This window comes from Daphnia carinata, chromosome 1 (genome assembly GCF_022539665.2).
Source record: "Daphnia carinata strain CSIRO-1 chromosome 1, CSIRO_AGI_Dcar_HiC_V3, whole genome shotgun sequence".
Taxonomy (NCBI): Eukaryota; Metazoa; Arthropoda; class Branchiopoda; order Diplostraca; family Daphniidae; genus Daphnia; species Daphnia carinata.
In genome coordinates this window covers 11,516,849-11,542,638 of record NC_081331.1, presented here as the reverse complement: position 1 = coordinate 11,542,638, position 25,790 = coordinate 11,516,849, and the positions used below count along the sequence as shown (strand labels likewise).

The window sequence follows — 25,790 nt, the reverse complement described above, 5'->3', positions numbered from 1 at the left end:
CAAGAAAAGCCAGAAGGAGTCCTCGAATGTCATGATCCGCCTTCAGAGTATCTACTATGCTCCTCCTTTTTTTTATGTTAAAAAAAAAAAAAGAAATAAAAGAATTGAACAGAGGAATCCATACTGTGTGTTTGCTGAAGACGATGGAATTGCCAGACATGGCCAAGGAAAGTCGTTTTCTATTTCTCTTTCACGCGCGATACACGAAAAAAAAAAGGAACTTGCGAGTCGTTTTGTAACACGATAACCGCCATTGATAACACACGTCCGACAGCAGCAAACATGTTCATACTCCCACATAGGAACTGCTGATCAAGCAACCATTCAACGGCACTGCTGCTCCAGCAATAATCTTCTTCTACTACAAAATATCCGGCACTGTCTGCTATGCAGTCTGAGAAATCGTTGCTTATTCTGGAGGCAGCTCGAGCAAATCTATACATTCAGGGAAAGCGTAGCATTCAATCAAGCGAAAACTACGTTTTCAATACCGATGCTAATGAGGAAAAAAAAATAGAGTCAACAGAAAAGCGTCGTGAAACTTGAGGAAGATAGAGGCTTACTGAGAATAGGGGCTCTGTTCAAGCGAAATAATGGTATATGCAAGCACATATATAGAGAAGAGCGAACGTAAACAATTACGTCTCTTTTCTTTTCTTAAAGTTGTCCCTTTTCTTGTTCCAATAGACACGAGTAGTTTACATAAAACGTTGTCATTGTAGACGTGTCCCGTGTTTCCTTAACACGAAAATGAATTATTCATTTGGCCCTACAATAAAGAAGAGCTTGTTTGGAATAATATTTTTCCGTACAAGAAAAAAAACGTGTTTATTGAGAAGTAGAGCAAAGAATCTAACGGGATTAAATTGAAACTGCATAGGGAAATGTCAATGTTTAATGCGCTATATTATGTTAGCAATTAGCGAATCTGTGACAAAGTATTTCGTTCGATCGAGGACAACATGTGATACGACCTCGCGTCTCTTTTCAAGCGCATCGACACACCAGTCGGGATGCAATTTTACGACGGCCGGATGTTCGACACATATTGGCCCTTGCTTCCTCTTTCTGCCGGCAATTGATTAAAAAAGAAAAGCAAAACAAAATGCGGAGATTCTTCTCGTTCTGATTACGACATTGATGTCCCAGCTTCTGTAAATTCTGCAGCGATTCGTAACTGTTACAGCACGGTAGGGTGTCATTTTACTTACTAACCCACAACGAATCTGAAAAGAAAAAGGAACGTCACGAAAATTGAGGACATTAGCCCTCTGATAAGTTTCTTTTTTGCTAGCCTTTGCAAAAATTTTTAATGAAGCGGAAGTAGGTGACCTCCACAAGAGCATCAACACCTTCTATTTTCCATCCATCCAGTCAGCAGTTGGCTATTTCGCGTTTTTTTTTTGTGGGTATCGTTTTTCATTTTGTATGTTCTACCCAAAAACTGGGAAAACAAAACACATTTGATGTGCAAAAACAAGAGCCAGCCTTCAGTGGTGGCCCGGATGGCAACATCGCCACTAGCTGATTATAGTTCGATTCAGTCCTTTCTATCATTTCACATTTCTGTATCCTGTGCGTGTATGTGCGTGTGTGTGTATTACATTATCAACCGATAATACAAGCAACCGGTTCTTCATTTCAAAGAGGGGAGGGTAAAATGATAAACTCATTTGTCTGTCGGTGTCGAATTACCCTGCAATAAGTGCGATAAGTCCCTAGCCACATCGACCCAAGTCCATCATCATCGTCTTTACACATATACGCCTCTCTTCATCACATTTCTGTTCTTCTCCGACTCTCTTTGCCCTTTTTAATTTTCCTTTCAAATGCCCCAGCTCTTCGCCCGCCCTCCCTTTTTTTCGGACTGATCGGTCACTATAAACTTTGCTATGGTCTAGAAATGCGATAACCTTCACTCCCGAACAGACTTAACCTCAGATAGAGAAACAGTGTGTGTATGTGTGTGTGTGTGCTGAGACAGAGAAGTGTGTGTGTGTGTGTTTTTTCTGTGACGAACGACGACGAGGCGAGACCTCAGTGAACGAGAGAATCGTTCATTTGTTCAGAACGTCTCGACAGAGTTGGTGATGATGAGCCTTGCTTCCACACAGTCTTCCGCGACACATCCAATCAACTTCCCTCTACACGGTAAAACTGTTTCTACTGATTCGCTTTTAATTTTCCCCTTTTTTTAAATTTTCATTAATTTGATTAGTTTGTTCTCATTTGATTTCTGAGCTTCCCTTTACTATTCACGTCGCGCGCTCCAACATTTCGTTTATCTCCAACATTTCAAATGGCCTTATTTACTGCATTTTGAAATCTTGTATTAGGAAACGCGCATAGTATTTAGGATTAAACGTAACGTAACAATTTTTGAGTCCATTTCTAGGTTTAAAATAGAGAGATAGATGTAGAGATAAAAGGCGATGCAGAGACACGAGATCGGAAGGTGGGGCGACTGATGCTCAGCCACATGTTGGTACAATCCACCGAGTCCAGCTGCATTACACGATACTTTCCCTACAGATCCAGCTCTCTGCGTTTATGTCGACCCCAAATATTTCAACAAAAAGAGATACGAAAAAAAGACTAGAACAAACAAAAACATTCTCCTTAGGTTGTGTATTGCGGTATAACACAGATATCCCCCCCTTTTTCTACCACGTAAAAAGAAAAATGGCCACTTGCAAACTCTAAACAATAAGTATATACATTTATCCGTCTGTGGGGACACACCTGCTCCGAGGGTGACTCGTTTCGATCAAAATGGATCTTTTTTTTTGTGAGTGCGTGTGTCAGGACAGGTACGTTTACCGCCGCCCTTCGCTCTTAATAATACCACACCTTGTGTTGGTACACACACTTGTCCGTCTGTGCCCAGTTTAAACAAGCCGGCAACCTGTACGAACGTTTCGTTCATTTCGATCCGTACCGTCAGACCAGATAGGAGGCAATCGGCCGTTCGTTATCGGCCGCTTGTATTTGTAACACACACGAAAAACAACGTCAGCCACACAAACACATAACATCAATAGAGCAGAGAGAAAAATATTGGTAAGAGATAAATTTTCTTTCCCACATCTTTCTTAATCCCTCCCGACGAAAACGTTCGACTTTGAACTTTTTTTTTTTAATTTTCGATTTTGGTGTGTGTGTGTGTGTGTATGTCCGCTCTGTTTGCATACGTGCTCTCAAATAGTATCAACTGTTATGTTGTTGCGTTTGTTTGGGGATCTAGAAAGAAATCGAATGTCCGGGTGTAAAGCCCTCTGTGACCTAGTCTTGTTATGACATGAAGACATTTGAATATTAGTATCTTATCATGATGACGAGACAGCAGACACGAAGTGGCCTCCATCCATCAGTCAAAATCGAAAATCCCAGCTTTCCTTATGTTCCGCTCTATAGCAGCATGTTCTTGAATTTATTCTAGTTGATAGTGTGGGTAATTTCGTTGAAATCCATCAAGACTTGGGGGTGCTAGTGAAGTTTTCTTGATCGCTCTACATCTACTGGGTACTCGCAATGAGATTTCGGAGAACTTGTACATTTTCATGACTGAGATTGAACGTCGCTCGAGGACGGGACTCCCGTCGCCCGGCGGACAATACGTCGAGCGCTCGCACGCGGCACAGATGACGTGTAATCACGATGGCGTTTTAGCTCATCATCTCAGCACGTAGATGTCACTTTATTTGAATGTAGCGGCTAATAATGTGACACGTACATTTCAAGCAAAAAGTTTCCGTTTCCCCCTTCCCCAATTCAGTTTTTCTCGGTATAAAATGCACTTTCTTTTTTGAATAATCCATCTAATTATTCCAGTGGATCGCTCGTTGTCGAGTAGCAATCTTCAATCAATATTTGAGATACGAATTCAAACTGGCTTCTTGTCTGTCAACGTGTAACAAAGAACATTGAAAAGCTCATTTGACTAGAAAGGAAAGCAAACGTACAGAAAGAACTTTATCCGCCGAAGATTTCATCGTATCGATAACCCGATTTTCAGGGAAACGTTCAAGTGTTTGTTTTCTCATCCCCGTTGTTTATTTTGTCCCCTGCAACTATAATCATTCGACAAAATACTTTAGGATTCGCGATTGGCTATACGATTCCTAGTTACACAACCGATATAGACGAAAGTATACACATATAGAAATAAGCTTTTTAGCTGAATTCACTTAGTCATCTGGAACGCAGATGCACGCGCACCTGTGTTCTCATTTTCTCCTTTTTTATTTTTGTTCACCATTGCGCTTGTCCTAGCAGATCCGGTGCACGGCACGTGCCGGGGAATTGCCATGGTGTCTACAAAACATTGAATCGCGTGCACTTGCCAAATAATCGTTTTTTTTATTTTTGTATCGTTTGGAATAGTGTGGTGACCTGCCTTGTTTTTTCTCCCCTTCTTGTATAACCGTCAACCATTTTCTGTTACAATCGATATAGTTCAAGACTAGGCCTCAGGGTGGGGAGGGTCTGTTTGCGTGATTCGAATTCAAACTGCCTTTGTGTTTCTTCGGTAGCCAACGCCCGTCTCCGTTGGAAACGGGACGTCACCGAGTCCACGCCATTTGAATAATACAAATAAATAAGGGTTACAATGATACCTTTATATAGGCATTCTGTTACTGATTCACGCTGCACATGGAACGTTTCGTTATTATATACCTGTACCCCCCTACACGTCTGAAATCCAATTATTCATCGTAACAATTTTAGTCCTATTCAAAAAGATTCTTTTTTTTTTTTCGCCAAAGAAAGAAGAATATTCAACAAACATCAACAAATAATTTAGAAAAAAAGAAATCCTAGTTTTCTGTTCTTTGCTGCCGGCAATCAGCCAAGTTATGGATGTTTTCATCTTCCATTTCGTTCATTTCGGTGTAGGTCGCAATAATGAGCTCCAACTCCATTGACGAAATCCCTGTACTATGCAACGCCATTAGTTTCAGTAGCACAACATCCACCACATCGCCACAAGAATTAAAAAAATATATATGAAACTCAACGGCAGCACTTCGCTAAAGCGTACTCCTTTTCACTTACCTCCTTTTTTTCTTCCATTTTCTTTAATTTACCATGATTACAATTACTAATTTAGAAAGAGAAAGCCAAGCTACGCGTACACATCCTGGTCTTAGATTATGGAGCACAGACTATTCCTTTTTTTTTTTCTTACACTCTACAGCGATGGCAATTTAGCTTCGGGTAGGCTAGACATGCCGCAAGGAACGATCCCACAGAAAAATAATGGCCGCAGTTGCGTTCGCGTATTTACTTTTCCCGTTTCTCTCCATTTGGCCATACACACACAGAAAAAATATATAAATTAAATAAACTTTAAAAAAAGTATTTAGTCGAGCCGTCCCAACGGCACCATCAGAAAGGAGGAGAAAAAAAAGTTTGGACAGCAAGTGTCGACATGGGCAGAATGGGAAGAGAAAAAAAAACGGAACGGCAACGAACGTGGTTTATAAGTTTTTGGAAGGGGCAAGGGTATTTCCATTTTAAATGATGTATTACGTTGGTTTCGTCTTTCGACAGCCATGATGGGGTTTCAATCCGATTTAGGCCGCGCTGTTTAAATGCAGCCATCTCTTGTTCGGCACAACTTTTGCTTCGCCTGTTTTCAAAACATGTTTTTCGCCTGAAACTCATGTTAGTGTTCTATACACTGGGACAGAATTTTTTAGAAAAACATTTATAAATCTTTTATTGTATAGTTCACTATATTTTTTCGGTTCGTTTTTGCCTTAAGGAAAAAAACACTGACCTTTAACATGTCCGTCGTGTTTGCGATTTGTTTTCTTCAATCCAACGGGGACTAGTTTAATATTATTAAGACAAAACAAACTAATGAAATACAGCATCTAAACCAACATGTTCAACATTGATCTTACTTTACGTCACACAGTCCCGAAAGGCTGTTGACTAACGGCTGACTTACAGCAACGATCGGGTAATAATAATCAGCCATTTATTAATGTCACGGAACTAGCGCCAGCGAACTTTACTGTTTGTTTTTGTGCGAGAATTTTATTGTGATTGTTGGTTCAACAGGAATCACGCAGGCGGATCGCGTAAGTAAACTGGCGTGCAAGTGACGTTAGCTGATGACATCGTTTGGCTTTTTATTTATCTGCCGGCAAAGTTTTTGCACCCAATCACATTATATTTACGGTTCGTTCTTCGCTTCTACTTTTTTTTGCCCTATTATTACTAGCCTATAAATATTTATTATATTATTTTTTTTTCTCGCTATGTTTTATGTAAGCCGATGCGGATTTCCCGTTGTGTGTTCGTTCGTCCTGCCAACCAACCCTTCTCACGTCTGACAGTTTTCTCAATTCTGGGGTTCTCATCTCTTAGATGTGTGATCCTTTCCCCTCTGCCTGTAAAAAAAAAAACTCGTATCCTATTTCCTATTTGTCTTTCTCTGTCGCTTTTTTCCATTTCTATTTCCTTCAGAATTCCAATTCTTTTCAGCTTGCTGGCAGTGGCTTCTGCAGCCTGCCGCAGCCTCCTTATTTTCTTTCAATTTTTTTCCTTCTTTTTTTATTTTCTTTTCATTCTTAAGACTTCCATCTTCTTTTGTTCTTCTTTAGTTGGCCGATTTTCTTTAGCTAGTCCCTTTTGTGCGCGTCTGTACACCACGTCTAGTGAATGCCTATCAAAGTCTTCGGTCGATGTCGTCCCAATGCCACGCCCATTTTCGCTCGACTTGGCCGCAATCAAAAGATAATCGCACGATGTCAACGGAGGCAACAAAAAGAAGAAGAAGAAGAAGCATTAAACAAACCGCCGATGGAATTGGAAAAAAAAAGAAACGAAACACGATAGAAAAACAAAACAAACTGTCTGTTGACTCGAGCTGATCGTATAAGCCCGGAGTTTTTTATCGTGTTTTGTGGCACGAAAAAGATTTCTCCAACTTCTCTGGCAGTCTTTCTATTTGTTCTCTTTTTTCTTCTCGCTTTTCTCCACACTATAGATGATTGCCATCTTTCAATTGCGAGAAGGGTGAGAGGAAGAAAGAGAGGGACGTCAGCAGTTGTTGCGGTCACATTTCGATTCGGTTTGTTCGTTCGGCTTGAGTTAGTTTGACAGTAAACAATCGTCGCTCGCCATTATCGTGTACATCCATAAATACATACGACCAACTGCGAAAAAAGAAAAGCTCAGTGAAATACAGCTCGATAACAACGTGCCATGTTCACATAGATCAATGATTGTTTATTTTAAACTATTCATCTCTCGCTCAAAGAAAAATAAAGACTTTTCAAACTGGTTCCGATCTGTAGATAATGCGCATCATTGCATTGTCCAAAAAGCTTTCAGCGAAAATAACGATCCGTTTATTGTGTTTTGTTTCGTTGTGATGTAGCCTACACATTGCGAATAGATCGAATTGCTTTGTATTCAACTTTGATAGTGGACTAGAAAGATGTGATGTACTGATCGTGCGTCCTTATTTCTGTACCCAATTTTTCCTTATTATTTATTTTGGTTGACAGGGAAACTTGGCTTTCTTCGACGTCAATTGGCTTCTTTTGTCCGGGGCCTGTATTGTGACTAAATGCGAGCAACATCTATTTCGTCTCCAGTTGTACACAACGACGAAGTGCTGACGATGGACGCACTCAGAATGGCCCTAATAAGCGCGTCTACTTGACTATACTGCCGAAGTCGTCGAGAGGCTAGGTGAAGGACTATCACGTGGCCCAAGGAGTTTTCTGCGAGTGTGCTACTTTTTTTTCCATTTGCCAACTATACAGTGAATGATTACATTTTGTCTTTCTTTATTTTTGTCCGTGTCATCTCCTTTTTTTTTTTGTGTGTACATTCCGAGATCACTTCGTTCTTTTTACCCTCCGAGTGGCCACTACTTTCCCATCGTGTTTCGCCGTATAAGACCAAAGTTAACGACTAACGGATCTCTGAAAGCCTTTCGGAGAAGAAGAGCATCAAACATTTTTCAACAGGGAAACACGTAAGCAGCTACATAAAAAACAAAAACAAAACAAAGATCGAACAGCAAACGACAAAGGGGAAACACGTCAGGGGGAGGACGTCAATGGGGTTCAATACAAAGAGACTGTCCTGTCTATTAAAGTAGCTGTCTTTTATATACAGAGTACGTTGCGCGTGAATGAAGAGAACCGGAGTGAGAAAGAGCGGAAAAGAATTTTACAAAAAATACGGAACGATTGTGTGTTATGGATGTTGGAGTCAAGCTTGCGCAAAAAAAAAGGATAAAGAATAAAATAAAGAAATTTACCACTCGGCAGCGCCCAGCCCACTTCTTTGCCGTTTTTATAGCGTCGACTCAGCTTTCCATGTCCCGATTCTCGCAGTTCACAGGCGGCCCAGTATCGGGAGGACGTCTCGCTTTTGCTCTACGTTCACAGCCATTTTTGTTTGACAAGATTCTGTTCGAAAAAAAATAAAAATAAAATCTGTTTCGTTCTCACTATAGACGTCTTTCTCACACAGTTAAGCCCTCTCCTTTTTTGTCCGCTGATTCGGGTATTATGTCAAGTGATTGAAAGGGTTTGCTTGTGTGTCTCCGCTGGTGCAAAATAAAAACGACGCGCGGTGATATTGACTGTTTCCTCCGCGCCGGAGCTCTTTTTTGTGTGTGTGTGTGTGTGCAACCAACACGCCCGTCGTACTTCCCTTTGCCCCAGCTGCTGTTTCCTCCGTTCAGTCACTTCCCTCTTTGGCGTTGGGTTCTCCATCGTGTATGTTGCACCCAACCGAGGCGGACTCGCCGCAGTCGATCCAATTCGCCCGTCCTTGTCGGTTGACATTGGTCGCTACTCCTCTGCCTTTGGCTGTAATTCAACCATTTCTCATCCGTCAAGCTCTGTCCAGCGGTGTGTGTACGTGTGTACGTTGTGGCCCAGAACTTGCATTGGCCAGTAATTACTAGCGACGAAGAAACTTTTTAGGTACAGTGCAGTTTCCGACTGTCCAAGTTGCGTTCGAAACGACAGTTCATGTGAGCGTGACAGTTAGTTCATTACACGTGGATTCCCCCCCCCCCCTCAATTTAAACAGAACAAAATAAAAACTATTTAAAAGCTTTTGGAACTTCCGTATCCTATGACACCTTTTAATAAAAATAGGAAAAAAAAAGAAAGGGAAAAATGTCGAGGGGTTGTTAGGCTTTCATGTAACAGACAGTGTGCAATTGAAAAAAAAATGATAATAAAAGCTGCTTTTTTGTTTGCTTTGGCGTTGTTGCTGACGAACTGTGCACTATAAAGAAAGTTCACTAGACTAGTAACTGAAGTTGCACAAAGCCCGAACTGAAAAGGCTCAAGTTAGTCGATGCAATTGCTAAAAAGAAAAGAGCAGCCTTCGTGCTGAGCTTTCAATTTTCTTACTCTAACCCGTTTTTGGGGAAGGGATAGTTTGGCCAGCCGTTCTGTAATCATCGCACATGTGAATGACCAAAAAAAAAAAAACGGAAGGTCCGACGGAGGAAACGTTTACAGATTGAGGCCCGCTAAACGTTTGAACAGGAAATTGAAAACAGGAAATAATTCTGCGGTGGAAGAAGTCACGCTCTGCATACGCGCAAACAACGATTGGAACGTACGTTACAGTTCATCAGGGAACCTAACGGAACACTGCCAGTGGACTGTCTTTCGTTCTTCATTTGTCACAACAGCCTTAACTGCCTTCCTCATGATCAGCATGGCTTGGGAAAACACCTTATTGGCTTCTCGAATTTTACCGCCGGCCTACACGCCCGTCGAAGTGGCTACCAATCGTTCACAGGATGCCTCACTGATGCTGGATCAAGGTAACTTGCTTAGTTCACTGCCACGTCTCTTTAAAGTATATAGTGATTTGTTTATTCTAACAATGCTTGTATATGTTCACAGATGGACGCTTAACTTTGTTGATCATCCTAACGACCTCTGCTGGCCTAGCCATCGTATTGCTCTTCTTTATTTTCCTCAGGTATCGTATTCGAGTTGGACGATTGCTGTTTGCAAATTGATCTTTTTTACCCTTGGACTACTTGACAAAATTAACTTAGCCGCTTATGTTCTTTCGTATTCCTTTCTTCTCGTCCAATTGTCGATTGGCTGGCGATGTTATTGACCGTTGGCCCTGACTCTCATTCCAATCCCTACGTGGACCCCGCAATATATATCAACACACGACCTACACACACACACACAAGGATCGGCTGCTTACGGGGGCAAAGCTGCTTCGGTAGATACAAAGACCGTCACGATCGATCCGCTTTTCCGTTGACGACCGTCGTCTTAGACGATCACGCGGCCATTACCAAATCTCAAGCCACGTCTCCACAAGCCATTCAGGTACACATACATTTTGCATGATGCTCCTCGCCGTACCTCAGCCTACAAAAATCAGTGTAATGAGTTTCTAATTTTCCGCATTTTTCCCTCGTGGCGTAAAAGACGACCTTTATTCAGACAAGGAATGACCCGCCAAATGACAGTTACATCATCAAGCTGGTCGATAACGACTTGATTGTCGAGACTCAGGTAAATGCATACAGCCGAGATAACGATAATTCGTTTGCTTGAAAAAAAATGTACTAAAACTCTCGAGCGAAAAGTCTTGCGGGCTTGCATTTGAATAATTGAGTCATTCCTCCTCCTTTTTGTTTTATGTCTATGTACTTTCGCTTTCTGTACACGCTGCAGAGTTGACTCAACGCGGTGTGTGTATGTGTGCGCCCACGTACATGGCGTGTGATAGTTGTTGGCAGGTATGAATTATGTAGAATAAAGATACTGTGAGACACACGTGAAATGATATATCGACAACATCAAAGGAGTCGTCGGCGTGAAGACGTGCTAGGAGTGCGGGGTGGCAACGAGCGTGGCGGGAAGAAGATGGCCGCCGTAATTAGCGAGAAAGGGGTCCCTACTCTTTTCGCGTTTCCTTACACAAACCGCAAAACTTTGGCTGCTGTTAAGACTGTCAAGCTGAAACTTGCGGTTGCCACAATGATGAAGTGCAATTCGAATAGATTATGCGATCCTCCCAAGGATTGCGGATATTTACAGGCAACTTGAAATGCCGAGAAAAGAAACATCGGGTTCTTTTAAAAAATCATAAGCTGCGACGCACTCAGTTCGAATGAAAAAAAAAAAACTAACGGCACGATGAAAATGGATGCTTCTTTTTCTTTTGTATTTGAATAAGCACTCCCACTGCTATTCTGGGCACCATTCTCGAGTGTCAGACTATGTGTATTTTCCCCCCCTTTTTTTTTTTTACTTAGAAAAACGCTAGACTTCTTTCGCTATGTTTCTGCGACCTTTTGAAATTGGCGCGGCTGTGTGAGGGTGTCGATCCTTTCAAGTTTTGCCTATTAGATTGTCAGGCAGCTTTGGCCGGCGCTGCTCTGCTGTTTGGCTTTCAAGTGAACGCCTGCAGACTAAAAAGCAAGCACAAGAATTGTGGAAATTGATTAATATAGGCAGCTTTTATACTTTCTCTTTTGCAATTCCTATTATGTGTGCAATGCCTCGCTCTCTATTCTTTGCTCTCTTTTCGCTCGTCATCAACTTCACTTCCTTTGATGAGTTAAAGCTTCGGCCAATTGAGAGCCAGTTGAGGCGATCGATCGGCTCAACACAAAAGCCTCTCTAGAATTGCCCTGTTTTATTTGATTTTATTCCCTGTTCACATTGCCCTATTGGCAAAAACAGCGGCAATGTTGCTGCAGTATATCTCCGATAAATTATAGAATTTTTTTTTTTGTTCTATCACATTTCTTTTTCTATACGAATCATGCGGAAATGCGCGCGCAGGTCTTGTCGGGAAGCGGTGAGCCGGCAACGGCAACGTCTACTGCTATGGAAACGATGACTCCGACAGCTACGCTAAAGATGTTTAATCCCCCAGGAGAAGTATTCTCACAGCAACATCGACAGAGTGACAACAACGCCAGCCAACAGTTGAAATTATCATCATCGGGAGAAGCTGGAGAGGTTCAAAGTGGCTTTCTCATCTTCAAAACTTGGCTCTCCGGCATGAAGAGCAAAGATTTGCCAACTGAAAATGGGACGGCTTACATCGGCTCGCTGGCCAGAGAAGACGTTCAACTTCAACAGCAGCAGCAAATGGCAACTCCGTTGGAAACAAAAAGCCTGTGCGGATCGCCGAAGCGTCGCTACGGCAGGCCGTTGGCCAATGGAGAAGCGATAGCCACACAAAAGCAGCAGATCTTGGCGAGATTTGGCCAGCATTTGCCCGGCTTTGGATTCACCCAATCTAAGAGCAGTTGTCTATTCGAGGACGATGACGATGAAGAATACGAGCTGGATGAATTATCATCCGCGCCGGCCGTCACGTATAGCTACCGCAACGGAAATCAATTCGAATATATGGGCGGCCCTTATGGCTACGTCGATCCGCTTTACAGCCATCAATTGCCCGGCAATAATAACCAGCATCCAGCGAGAGAAATGAAGTCCTTCGGCAACGAACGGAATCGCACGTCCGTCCGCTTGGAAGAATTGGACATCGTCCAACGCGCTGGTCAACGAAACTCGATGTTGGAATCCAGACAAGAGCCACAACCTCCAGTCTTACTTCTGCTGCCTACACTCGTCCGATCAGCTGATTCACTCGTCCTACCCACCAAATAGAGTAGATTTTGCTTGCGGAATTCGATTTGTACATTAAACCGAGCGGCTTACATGAAACTAGCTATTTATTGAACAAAAATTGAATTCTTTTATGTAGATAAAAAAAATTCAGAAGAAACGTTCCTCGTGCTGGTTGGTTGCATTTTCCCAGCACTCCTATCTCCATGTATAAACTCTGATGTTTTTTTTTTTTGTTTTTTTGCTATTCATATATGTATCTGCAATATGTAAAGTATACGTGAAAGTATGTGAGTTTCCTTCTTTCGGTCTCATCCGCCCGAATTGATGCCGTCATCTCTGTTCCAGGCTGTCGGGTTCTGGACGTGATACATCCTTAGTTGGAATTGAACGGTCCTTTCCATTGGATACCTCACTACGATTCCCGAACTGTAATATAAAACGTGACGTCCAAATAAATAAGACCTGTGCAATTTTTCATGTCCGACTGCCACATCCAATTTCGTGCATAGCCCACGTCATATTTATACCCGTTCTTTTTTGACAAGCGTTTGATTACAACAACATTGTACAAGACTGCCAGTATATTCCTCTGTTCCAACAACATGTAATAGCGTGCGGCTTTAGGAGACGATTGTTGTGCACCGTTTCCCGGACAATCTGATTTTGATTGTTATGATCTCTCAAAAAAAAATCCATGGTTATAAGTGGTATCGAGTCAGTTGTAAATACGTATTTAGTTTCGTTGCCACGGGTGCCCGTTTTCCTTTTTCTTTCTGCGAAGTAAGCCCCACTTTAAGTCCTACTGTATTTCTTTTACTTGTGTAGCTATTGTCTTTGCCATTGTGCAGCATTTCGTTTCTTTTTTTTCACTCTCCGCTTTGTCTTCTCTTTTTTTTTTTGTTTTGCCCTTCAATTGGATTCTCGACCCGATCGATGAATTTCATTCGAAGCTGCGAGTTCGCGAACAGTCGACTGTTACACAGAAACAATAAAAGGGGGGAAGTAAGTAGCTTTTATTCTTCTGCGTCTGATGTCTCATTTTGATCTCCTTCTTTTTTTTTTCCTCCAACTTTTGTTCATATTCTTTTGTAATAAGGTTTTGCTCCACATCTTATATTTAACTGTACAAACTTGAATAAACAATGTTACACACAGCTTTATCGTTATACACAAAATTTGATGAAAGCAGCCGATGCGGTTGCTGGATGCCTCCTATTTCTGGATTTTCCGTGGTTCGCAATTTCAACGCGAAATCAAACGGAAATTGCAGCTATGCAAGATCCGTTCGGCACCCGTGGCTGGATGGGTAACACGGCACCTCGTAACAGCTTGACAGCTATTGGCAAAATAAAGCCATGGAAATGAATCTTTAGAGATGCCCCGGACTGGGATTTCCAGGAAAAAAACGAGAACTTAATAAACCCAGTTCAGGTTCACATATTTTTTGCTTGCTAAAAAACACAATTGGAGGAACGTCGGCAATGAAAATTTAGGTGGCAATAAAAAAAAAAAGGCTTTATTTGACTGTTGTGATCTTGTCTGGGTCTTATGGTCTGTTGCACGTCAGTGATAAAAAGAAAGTGAAAAGAGGATTGAGAGAAATGAAAGATTGTCTCAGGGAGGGTCCCACAAAGCAATTAGTTGATTCTCCTGGGTGATTATGATTTTGTAACGTTTCTTTCCCTCTTATATACAGTCAGAAATGGAGCTCCAATGAAACACGAGAGGAGAATCATAGCGTGACATTTCTCGTCTAAGCCTGAGATTTATATTTCTGCCTAAAAAAATTAAGAAGCATGCTGTGACATGTCTACACACGGAAAACCATCCAAAATTCATGAAAATCGTGGGCAGAGTTGCGTGAGGCGTAATCGAAGTAAGTGACTTAATTGGATATATAAAGACGTTCATATATCTTCCGTCAAAATCTATTAGAAAAGATCACGTAACTAGATTTCGTGCTTCAAAAATTAACGCCAGATAAAGCTCATTCCGCGTTACTAATGACACCAACACGCTATAGAACTGTATTAGTGTCCTCTTTTTTTCGTTCCAAGGAACCTATTTAAGGAGCTATCCGACATCCCAATCTATATGATCAGCAATGAAACTATATGTGGTTACTAAGGGATAAGTACAATCATTAGACGCCATTCCTGAGACTTGGAAAGAAAAAGGCCAGTTGCATAGAAGTCGGTAAAAAAGAAAAAAAAATCGAAGAGGAGACACAGCAAATAGCGTGCGCTGTGAATAATAAAGGGTCAGAAAGAAAGACGAGATGATCCTGGAATATCAGTATACGCTTTCAATTAGTAAGAATTTCGAGATGTTTGGTTGCCATGGGCCTGCTTGTGTATGACAAGTCATACAAACATTGACCGAGATCTGTTACATGACTAATGCATACCTTTCTTTGAGTTCTTCTTGCGCAAATGAACAGGTTCCTTCCCATATTTTCTAGACGGTATAAAAGCACGCTAATAAAGGGCAAACGACTTCACATCTCACTTCCGCATCGTCAACAGATCTTAGTCGCTCTTCTTCCAGGTAACATTCATCCCGAGTTCTTCGTAAAACGCGAGTGCAGCGAAGGAGTCCTTCATCCTGACGAAGCGTTTAACGCCCGTCTCATTTGTGTCAAGGTAAATACCCCAGAATCGTACATTCTTGTGTATAACATGGTACAATGATCATCATGACGAACAGTTTGTGTTACCAGTCGATTGAAATTTATCTAATATAATGCTAGGGTGGCAAAGGGAAAAATGTTTGAATTTTATTGGCTTCAATCACGAAAGAAAATCGATGCATTTCACTTAACAGAATAACCTGCGTGTTGGCTGAACAAGAAAAAAAAAATTGTGGACCCGCATCTCGTGTATTATGTATGTAGCCTTTAAAAAAAGCTGAGGCATAGTAGCTATGAACCATAAGACGTTAGTGTCATTCTCGCTTGCGATGGATGCTAGGCACTACTCGCTTAGACAGCGCATTGAAGAGTAGTGATGCAACTGCCAGTTTTGGTACTCGCAGTTGTTTATACATTTTGATTTTTTTCGCATTTGGCAAATGATGCTGAAGCCAAAGTTAACCTCAGTTGGTGTTTTCTGATGAGTGTGATTAACTTTCGTGCAGAAGATCCCAGAAGAAGAAGATGGATTCGGATTTTAGCTGTCCCGAAAATGGAACTGGCACGGATTACGCTAGCTCAGCTGATGATTCGACTCTGACGCAGGTTTCCACTGGCTGGTAATTCTCTTCAAATATTTGCACAAAAAATTAAAAAGACAAAAACATGTTTGTTTTTTTTTTCACCAATTTTCTGTTAGTTTTCACGTTAGCCCAGCTACCCGAAAAGGCAAGCGACTTCAACTCCTTCAGATGTTATTGCTTCCCTTCATACCTATACTAGCTCTAGTTGTGCAAAACGTTTTGACGGTTAGTTTTTGTTTCATTCTTCAGCTAAACAAGTAAGAAAAAAATAAATTCATTCCATCCTATTTGGGCAGATGAAGGATGCCATCAGCGCACAGAAGGAAGCCACCGTCATAGAACACCAGGTAAACAGTTAAATGTCCTTTCCAACCTTTTATTTTCTCTATGTAAACAAAAGATTGAAATCATGCAATTTTTAAGGCGAATGGCCAGCTTTCCCTTGCATTTTTTTGCGTTTTTGATAAACACTGAGAGCCTTTAGTGACTGAACCGACTTTTATATTGGCATCGCTCCAGGAGCTCCAATTCCGTTTGCAATATATATAGTAAAGCACATATACAGAGGCTTAACCTAGAGCGGGGTTCTCAAAAATAAAAAGAGAACACCCGTCCAATATGTAGCAGTGAATTTTACATGCCGCCAGTACACAGAATTCAATTTCGTATGGACTGAAGCTTTCCACACATACCGAGTCGGAATAAATTCACAGAGAACTTGAGTGCGTGAATAGTGAGGCCCGGATTTTATTCCGACTCAAGAGGCAGACAAAAAAAAAGAATAAAAACCGCTTTCAATTGTAAAGTAATATGGGGCAGAGTTCCCAGAGTCGCGCAAAAATTTAAAACACATATGCTAGCAGCTCGAATAGCAAGAATGAGTTGCGACTAGGCTGCACTATCGCTTCGTCTAGTGTAGGCTAATATTTACCACCAAAAAAAGGAATAGAGCTTCATTCTTTGTTGCTGGCAAAGCTCTCAAATGCATGCGTCAGTGAATCATTCCCTTCTATTCCGCAATCATCTGCTATCGTAAACCTCTGATCTCTTTTAGTCACATATTGCAATTAACTGTGTACACGAAGCATCAGCGTAAACTCCTGTGGCTCTCTATTAAGGAGCATATTGAGAACCGCTACCTCTGTGATGAAGGAAGATGAAGGGAAAGGTGCCTGAGTGGACGTAATTTACGAGGTAAACACAATGCGTAGGACATCACTTCTATTGACATTGCCTAAGAAACCTAAGGCGCCATAGACTACGCTCAGCTATAGTGAGATTCAGGAAATATACATCACTTTGTCCCTGTTGCCTAATTCAGAATGATGGTGGGTACATCTTCCTTTTTATATGTTTCCACTGCTGCCATTCTTTTATCGTCAGGCTCCTCGTTTTATTGCTTACACTTTCTTCTGTTCCCCAATCCACCCACATCCGTTTATGTCGGCAAGGCCTGGTAAAAAAGAGCCTCAGATTCAATCAATGTTGCCAAGCGTTGGTTAAAAGTTTCTTTTTCCGTCAATATGTTCCAGGATTTGTGCTCCTTCCCTTACCCACTGAAACCGTCTTTCAATTTTTTTTTTTTTTTACATTTTTGGAACTGCTTTCGTTGGGCCATTTTTTTTGACGATGTCGTTTGACTACATCACATTTGTTCAAATTCTTTTTCACCACGGCAGATCGATCTAACGGTGGAGGTTTGTAAACTACTCAGCGCTCTGCAGCACGAACGCAGCGAAATTGCCCACTACATATTCACCAAGGGTAACAGGTTAGTTGAACGCGTTCTATACACACGCAACGGCTTCGTCCGCGTTTTTGGTTCTAGCTTCATTAACATAGTTCAATAGTGTCATAAATTCTTCTACTTGAAAGACAATTTTTTTGTTGTTTTTACTTTAAACTCATAGATGATTTTATGCATAGATGTAATAACGATGCCCGTACGATGAAAAACTATACTTTCGACTTGGCCGCATGAAAAAAAAATCTTCCATTTTCCCCCTCTGTGCTTAACGGTAATCGATAGTGAAGTATATACTGCCGTTAGGGCTCTAGTACCAATTCCTCGCAGCGTAGTTAACAGCGATTCGTCGACGTTTAGTTCTAAAAAAAACTGCCACCCTTTAATGTTTTATAGTTGTCACTATTGTCTTAACCATAAAAGATAGAAAGAGAAAAAAAAGGAATCGCTTAAGCATTTATGTTACATGAAGCGTGTGCTCCATTCACTATCAAACACGAGCTTTTCATCTGCTTTTACGTAAATGGAACATTTTTTTTTTTTATTTGTCTGAAAACGACCTAAAGATAAGTAAGAGTAACAAAAGGCGGCTTTTAGCCAAGTCTATTTGGGCACTATATTTTGCGTCAGTTATTCCGGGTGATGGCACATACAGTTGGGTACGAGAATAATTCAAAATGGTTAGGGGAAACGAGAAACAAAGAACAATGCGATCCTCACTCCATTTCTCAGTACGTCTACTTTACCCGATCGATGTGACGTTGGTTATCTAAGCAATGGGTGCATCCTACATTCCATACAAATGTCTTTCCTATAACAAGCAGACGGGAATAGTTGGGTGTGTCTATTCGCCATTGATTTAATGGATAGTTATGACGTCCGCGGGGCTTGGTGGTTGCAATCAGAGAAAAAGCCACACGACTGTACATTGTGGCCATCACGTATTGTCAAATTTTGTTTTTGCTATTGTTGTGCTTGTTTTTCTTCTCCATGTCTAGCTTAGGCCTACCAAGCACAGAGACATCTAACAGCAGGTTTGTTTCGCAGTTGAGTTTAACCTCCCGTTTGTCTACAATCTATCCGCATACGTATTCTTTATATAAATACCCGCTGCGTCTGGCTCATTCGTGTCATCACTATCGTAACTATGCATGCCATTTTCTTATGTATTTACCCTTTCTTTTTTTTTTCCTGCATCACCGATGTGCCAAGCTCCGATCGGTGGTAATATGTATTCCGGCAACGTCGTCCAAATCTATTTGGGATCTGTATTCTTGTTTGCATGTCGTGGGCACTTAAAAAACGGGCACGCTGGCCGTGATTTGTCTACGGGCGTCTGCGGTTCACTGGTACAGGCTCTCCTCCCATTCGTCGTTGTACAACAGATCTAGCCTGTCGCACCGGTTCGCCAACACTGACGAAGCTCTGCGCAACGTCAGCGCCATTTTCGCCTTCAAGTCGGACTCGTGGAACAGCATCTTCGGATCCAAAGCCAATTTCATGGAACATCTCGCTTTACTCGGGTAATGGGCCGCCTATCATCTGTGCACCTATTAATTCGTAATCAATAGGACAACAGCTGCTCCCATACGTTACAGGGCCATTCACTATAAGGGTACCTTACGCTGCACGTCACGTGTCTTGTAACTTGATTCCAGCTTGTCTTCCGAGGCGGACATGTCCTGTCTATTGCCATTTGATATCGTATCATCATCGCTGATGAGCACGATAGGAAAGTAAATGATGTTAGACGATATTCACAATGATGATCAAAGTTTTCGTAAGAAATTCATGTCAAGTTGTCGCGCTGGTACGTGGAGGAGCAACAATAGCGGTTGCATTGACATTCCTACTCTCCAGGTTGGATGTTTATCAGGCAAGGGTCGGTTCGAAAATACATTCTTTTTGAAAGTCAGCCTTACTCTCGTCCAAAAGTTCCGCATGCACGCAATAATAATTGAAGGAGTTGAGTGCGTAGAATATCTTGCATGAGAGATCCAAAGTATTGTTGGCATTTATTTAGACAGAGAGAAATGAGAATAGGAAAAGAAAAAATGCTGATTATTTCTCGGTAACGAAGGCCTGAAAGGCTCGAAGGTATTTTTTAATTCTCCCCCCCCTTTCTTCGCCACTATAACGTGTCCCGAAAACTGCACACTCCTCGCTTTGACAACATATCGGAAATTCTCAGTTTCTTTTCATTTTCCAATTATTCCGGGTGTCAAATAATAATTTTGAATTTTTTCTGGCAGCGTCAAACGTTTCGGGATTATTGACATTGCGTAAGTGATTTGATTGATAGTCTCAAACATGTCTGTCCTTCTCCCTTGCTATTTCCTGTTCCCATTTTTACATGTTGAATTTTTAAATGGGTATTTCATAAATTTGTTGTCTTGCAATTTGGTTTCTTTTTCAATATGTAAAGAGAGCGCGGTGAAGGCCAAAAGGAGAATGCAGCCATTCGCGAGATCAATTGGTGAGTCAATGGTCCATCGTTAATTTCTATTAATCTTCTAGCGAGACGGTATTTAAGATCGTTCATATGATATTGCATCATTCGCATACAGGTATAACGTGGCCAACGATCTGATTCTTGATCAGCTGTCGACGCGGATACGGCAGACGTCGACTACCGGCGCTTGGAGGTTGTTCTCTCATTTTCAATTTTTCATAAGGGCGAACTGAAAGACTTCCTCGTATCCATTTGACGTTTTACACTCGTTTGCGTTATTAGTCTAGCTTCCTTGAAAGTTCATTTTCAATTTGCCGGCAGTCAGAAACAGTCAGAAGCAAACGAGAAACTTAAAATGATATAAAATTTATACTGGGGACCTATCACGGCAGATTTTATGACCTGAAACAGTTGGGTGCGAAATTTTTTAAACATTAAACGTTTCACGGCCTTAATATGTTCGAGTAGGCTGATCGTTTCCAGGGCAAACATTGCGCGGTGAAGCCAAGTGTAAAACGTCAGCCGGCTATCAAAGTTTCATATAATTAAGTAAGCTTCGTAAGGTCGTACAGTTAACCAACCATCAAGTTTCCATTGCCAATTCCACTGTGACTCGATCGTATTCTTTCGCAATCCTGATACCGTATTTCAATATTCGGTCTCCTGTTTTGCAACTGAAAGAGCGTGAGTAGGTGATGATAAACTATGTCGGCAGTGCTCAGTTGGCCTGACAGATGACTTGCTCGAAAGAAAAGAAAATCAATAACCGCTAACGTTTCCCGAATTTGTCAGTCTGTTGGCGCAAATATCCTCAGTGCCAAATTTGCGCTGTACAAATTGAATTTGGCCTACCACGCAAAATGCGAACATTTTGAATCTCTAATCAGGTTGCTGATTGCCTTCCAATTCGTCATCCGCTCCATCGAAAATTTCAGCATCGCCATTGGTACAGTATGTCTATGCAATTTCCTTTTCATTCACATGTCAACGTTGGCTTAGCCTCATGTGACTCCGACTTTGTTTCTTCGATGAAAATCTGGCAACAGTAGACTAAATTGACACGTCAGCGTTGACGTGTACTAATTTGCTTTCTTACGTAAATGTCGCCTAATATCCTTTATAACAGTTTACGGGCTTTACTACTTCGGAAAAGGTCACCTCTCGTTGGAAAACTACGCTCGTTTCATCCGCTATGATTCACTGGCACAGGTGTTTTTATCATCGTGGCTAAATAAAGTTTGATATAAGAAAAAAAAGAGAAAAACGAAAATGGCTGATTACGTGAACGAACTGTTGTTCTCTTTGTCACTCACCTGACGCTAGGATTATTTGAACGCCACACAGCAGTTCTCCACAACGTCCGTAAACATCTACAAGAACTTTGTCGATGACTTTCCTTACTTCGACAATCTAACAGCCACGTAAGTCCATGCTGAACAAGTATAAAACATTTCCTTGTCATTTCCGACTAGTGTATTCTGATACAATAACAATTTTCTTCGTAATGGATATTGTAGGAGGCTGGAGATCTATAGCAACCTTCAAAGAGAACCGGATACTGAAATTGCCACGACGTACTACGATTACATGTCTCTGTACATCGATTCGCTGCGACTACATCAAGACAAATTGCGCGACGAAATCCTGTAATGCCATACGTTACACCTGTCGTTGGGAACGGCACTAATCTTCTATAATTAGAAATCTGCCTTGGCCAAAACATACAGAGGCCATGCTAGTAGTGCTCTTACCTGAAATAATCTCATTTCAATTTTTACTGTATTTCCACAGGGCGTCGGTTGAGGAGGACCTTGAAGAAGCGGGTACGTTGCAGACCATCACCATCTGCGTATTGACGCTAGTGTTGTTCATCTCGCCATTCATCATCTTTCTAGTTCGCAACGCTACTCAAACGATCCAGGTCCATCCTTTCGTTTATATAGTTAAGCCCACTCTACAACTAGAGTTACTGCCCCGAAATAGTATGCCTTCCTATTTTTGTAGTTCTTGTTAAATCGTCCTTTCTGGTTTATCGTTGCGTGTAGACGTTCGCCAGCGGCCTGGTATCCAAAACGACGGAACTGAAGCGCGAGAGAAAGCGGTGCGATCGATTGCTATGCCAAATGCTGCCTAAGGCTGTCGTTCGTCAACTCAAACAGAGAAGACAGGTTCTTATACAAATGTTGCTTAGGATTGCGCCTTTTGTGTCCGTCGTTGTGACAACCAATTTAGCGTGCTAGACCTCGTGCCCTCGATGTACGTGTGTGCTGCTGGAACTCCCTATGTGCGTGTCCCACTCTATGTTTGTGTAGGTCTCTAAACGGACTTTGCCTGGCGGTGTGTTGTGTGGGGTAAAAAAAAAGTTTTTAGCCCCAACGTCTTACACAAAGTACGTACCATATACTGTAGTAGAGAATGACGGTAGAAAGCCATGTGCTGTGTTAACAATGCTCAATTCAGTTGGCAATTGAAAAGACAGTTTGGTACTCAAGTCTGATGCGTTCTCTCTTATTTACCATGCGGCTTTGTGCCACTTGATTCAGGTGCCGGCAGAAAGTTTCGACTCGGTGACCATATACTTTAGCGATATCGTCGGATTTACGGCCATCTCCGCCTCCAGCACGCCACTCGAGGTCTGTCAAGTATCTCGTGAATAATAAGAAAGGGTCAAAAAATGTTGAAATTTTATCCGTCTTCCGTTCTTTGTTGTTTATTTGTTTTCAATATGGGTCAAATGTGCCAGATCATCGCTTTCCTCAATGCCCTTTACAAGATGTTTGATTCGAAACTGGAGCGCTACGATGTTTACAAGGTGGAGACCATCGGGGACGCGTACATGGTAGGCATTACAATTTTGTTTAAATCTTTTCTTTATTATACTACAGTATGTGATATAATTAATCATAAAAATAGAATTAGAGCAGCGATTTTTAAGCGTTTATTTTTGTTTTTCTCTGTATAAATAGGTTGTTTCGGGACTACCACATCGCAACGGTATTACAGAGCTCATTATCAAGAGCGCTCGTCATTTAAGCATGCTACTTATTTGCTCACGGTGCACGAAGTTCACACGTAATGTTTCAGCGCTACCAAAGCGTGAGCACGAGCGCGTGGCTTAATGCAATTTTATTCTAGCACTTGCGACGATCGTGATATTAGTACTGATCTATACCCCGTATAAAGTCAAAGCCCTCATCTTCCGCTTTGATGGGAAGCCCTTAACTAAAGAAATTCGAAAATCCTTTTACTATCTCACTCGCCTGATTTCATATGCATAGCTTATTACGAGGGCTCACTACATTTTCTATTACCACTGAAAATCGTCTACTTAAAATCTAAACAGTCTTAGACATTTTTGTTTTCCCGTCACGAGGCTACATGGCACGTGGATGATAACTTTTAAACAAAAAAGATCAAGAATTATTTTATTACATTTTTGTTTTCTCTTTTCCATCTAGGCTTAAAGCACGTTGGCGAAATAGCGACCATGTCTCTGGATTTGATTGCCGGTGTAAAAAGGTATAGTACATAATTAGCGGATAATTGAATCATTAAATTTTGCACTTCTTTTGTTATTCTGTTTGAAAAGCTTTCGTATACCACACCGTCCGAACCAGCCAGTCTGCATCAGAATCGGCTTTAACACAGGCCCGTGCGTGGCGGGAGTTGTCGGTACAAAAATGCCTCGCTACTGCCTTTTCGGTGACACCATCAACACTGCGTCTCGTATGGAATCGACAGGAGAAGGTGCACTGTAAAAAAAACATTCTAGAAAGCTTTTGTCATTCGCTGTCAAATCCATGTGTCACGTAAAAAAAAAAGAAACCCATGGGATTGGCAAAGCAATCAAAGCCAAACACAGCAAAAAGAAAAAAGTCAAAAATGTAATCATTGCTATTTATCTTTTTCTTCTCTTCTTTCGGGGATGATGGCAGCGATGAAGATTCACATCAGTACCAGCGCGAAGGAAGCCCTTGACGCTATCGGTGGCTACCACACGGAGCTTCGAGGTACGTGAACTGTGAATATTATCGACGTAGCTGCATTATTATAAGTTTTCCAAAGATACGAAGAGATATTAGCCCTTTGAATGTTGTTCAAGTTGAAAGAGATCAACCAGGTCGTAGCTTATGCCTTTGTAAAGTTTATGATTATATCTGATTGTTAGTTTTGCAATAAAAATAATTTCTTTCCTTTTTTCTTGCTACTCGCAGGCAGCTTTGAAGTGAAGGTAGTACACATAAGCCCACATTATCCTAGCAATATTTCTAGCGTTCATCATCCTACACTATTGATTTTCTTTTTCTTTTCTTATACGCATGTACTACTGTTGCTGAATGAAAATGGGTTCTTTATCTACCATTCAGGGTAAAGGAATGATGGTAAGCAAGTCTAGTTTATTATTATCTATACATAGATTTGTACGACCTCGCGCTTCGTCGTGTGTAGTCGCGTCTATTATTAACGACAGCAATTTTTGTTTCTCTTCTTCCTTCTTGTCGTCTATTGCTTCTCTTTTCTCTTGGAATACATCCACGCACTGTGGACCGTGTCTGCTTGGCGCTGACTTTCCGGCTCCTCCTTGGCCCGCCTTCTTCCTCTTTGGGCTGTCGCGGTTTTGTCGCTGGAAATAGGATACATACTGGCTGACTGGCAAAGAAGGTGGACTGCCTCGCTTCCTCGAGCTGGAAGTTCCAGGCTACATGGACGAACCTGAATATCTGAGAGATTTGAGTGACTTACCTTGAACTTTCCTATCCATCCAGGACCATTACTGGATAGCGCACTTGTATGCGGCAATGCGTTACCCAGCATTTCTAAAAGGGCAGAATCAGTTATAGTGTTTGTAAATGAACCGGATAAAGGTTGGTAGGTAGTAATTATAAAAACCGAGGAAGTATGAGCTCGCTGCTGATTGAGTCGGGGAAGTGGTTTCGATTGATTGACCCGGATGAATAATCGTTTGTTTTCCTTGACAGTACTCCCACAATTTAAGTTCTCGAAAGGTTGTTCAGTTAAAGATCACATTTTTTTTTATCATTTTCTTGTTTCTACCAAATTGAAATGCGATCATCCACCGGAAACGTCTTGTCCAACTGCTGCAACTGTCTCCTGTATCATCCTGATTTCCGTCCAAAGAGCTAACCCACCGAATAACAAACGATTAAAAACGTATGTTTCTTCCTTTTAAATTATTTGCCTTTCAATTTCAAAATTTTCGCCACTAACAATTCGTGAGAAACCTACGCAGATAAGTCGTGCACAACACCCCCACGTATGCATTAGATTTGAACAAGGCAGTAGCACTTTTCGGCGACATTTTAAGGCATAACCCATTACTGTTCCCGAGAGCATGCCGTTGGGTTCGAACGAGAAAAAACATCAGAAAAGAAAACACGACGGAAAGAAACACTAGCAAAAAAATTGCGTACGAACTTAAAGGAAGAAAATGTGAAAAAAGGTGTTTATTGGACGAACAAAAGATGAAAGGTACATGCGCACCAATCGCCAAGAGATGGACGCATTTCTTTTTATTTGCTATTGCCAGATCTGTTCTGCCTTTTCCCCTTTCCTTAACAGCCAGCCGCCCGTAACCTCGGGTCCGTCCTCAATAATGCTGTGGCGATTAGGGAATAAGCTTACGCTGCGCTCATCCACCTTGCAAAACTCTCCCCAGTTTTCGTTTGTTTTTCTTATCATTTGCTCGCAGATCTTGGCTGCTGTTTTCCTAAGAAAAGTTTTGCAAGCTACGACTATCTTATTC

At 41.5% G+C, this 25,790-nt stretch overlaps 2 protein-coding genes and 1 long non-coding RNA gene across 7 annotated transcripts; all 3 read left to right on the top strand.

Moving 5' to 3' along the window:
• The first annotated feature begins 1,489 nt into the window (after positions 1-1,489).
• Positions 1,490-7,172, top strand: LOC130694500 (uncharacterized). Its single transcript, XR_009002061.2, has 2 exons — positions 1,490-2,151; positions 6,587-7,172. It is a non-coding gene; the product is annotated as an uncharacterized LOC130694500 (long non-coding RNA).
• A 1,425-nt stretch (positions 7,173-8,597) lies between these two features.
• On the top strand, positions 8,598-13,748 carry LOC130694150 (uncharacterized). Of its 2 annotated transcripts, XM_057517301.2 has the most exons (5): positions 8,600-9,820; positions 9,903-9,981; positions 10,208-10,349; positions 10,452-10,538; positions 11,817-13,746. In XM_057517301.2, the coding sequence occupies exons 1-5, from the start codon at positions 9,703-9,705 to the stop codon at positions 12,654-12,656; spliced, it is 1,266 nt and encodes a 421-aa protein (XP_057373284.1). In that variant the 5' UTR covers positions 8,600-9,702; the 3' UTR covers positions 12,657-13,746. The 2 variants fall into 2 exon arrangements, with proteins under 2 accessions (XP_057373289.1, XP_057373284.1); XM_057517306.2 differs by lacking the exon at positions 10,452-10,538 and having other exon boundaries at positions 8,598-9,820; positions 11,817-13,748.
• A 2,000-nt stretch (positions 13,749-15,748) lies between these two features.
• LOC130694061 (uncharacterized) lies at positions 15,749-24,915 on the top strand. Of its 4 annotated transcripts, XM_057517228.2 has the most exons (24): positions 15,749-15,866; positions 15,947-16,055; positions 16,127-16,177; positions 17,510-17,601; positions 18,573-18,608; positions 18,930-19,097; positions 19,827-19,856; positions 20,000-20,050; positions 20,142-20,219; positions 20,914-20,972; positions 21,153-21,262; positions 21,350-21,447; positions 21,544-21,672; positions 21,818-21,947; positions 22,072-22,194; positions 22,570-22,659; positions 22,770-22,865; positions 22,993-23,020; positions 23,485-23,545; positions 23,616-23,773; positions 23,962-24,036; positions 24,241-24,257; positions 24,394-24,408; positions 24,661-24,915. In XM_057517228.2, the coding sequence occupies exons 1-24, from the start codon at positions 15,772-15,774 to the stop codon at positions 24,772-24,774; spliced, it is 2,013 nt and encodes a 670-aa protein (XP_057373211.1). In that variant the 5' UTR covers positions 15,749-15,771; the 3' UTR covers positions 24,775-24,915. The 4 variants fall into 4 exon arrangements, with proteins under 4 accessions (XP_057373211.1, XP_059351879.1, XP_059351878.1 ...); XM_059495896.1 differs by lacking the exon at positions 18,573-18,608 and having other exon boundaries at positions 18,960-19,097; positions 21,153-21,235; XM_059495895.1 differs by lacking the exon at positions 18,573-18,608 and having other exon boundaries at positions 18,960-19,097.
• The last annotated feature ends 875 nt before the right edge of the window (positions 24,916-25,790 follow it).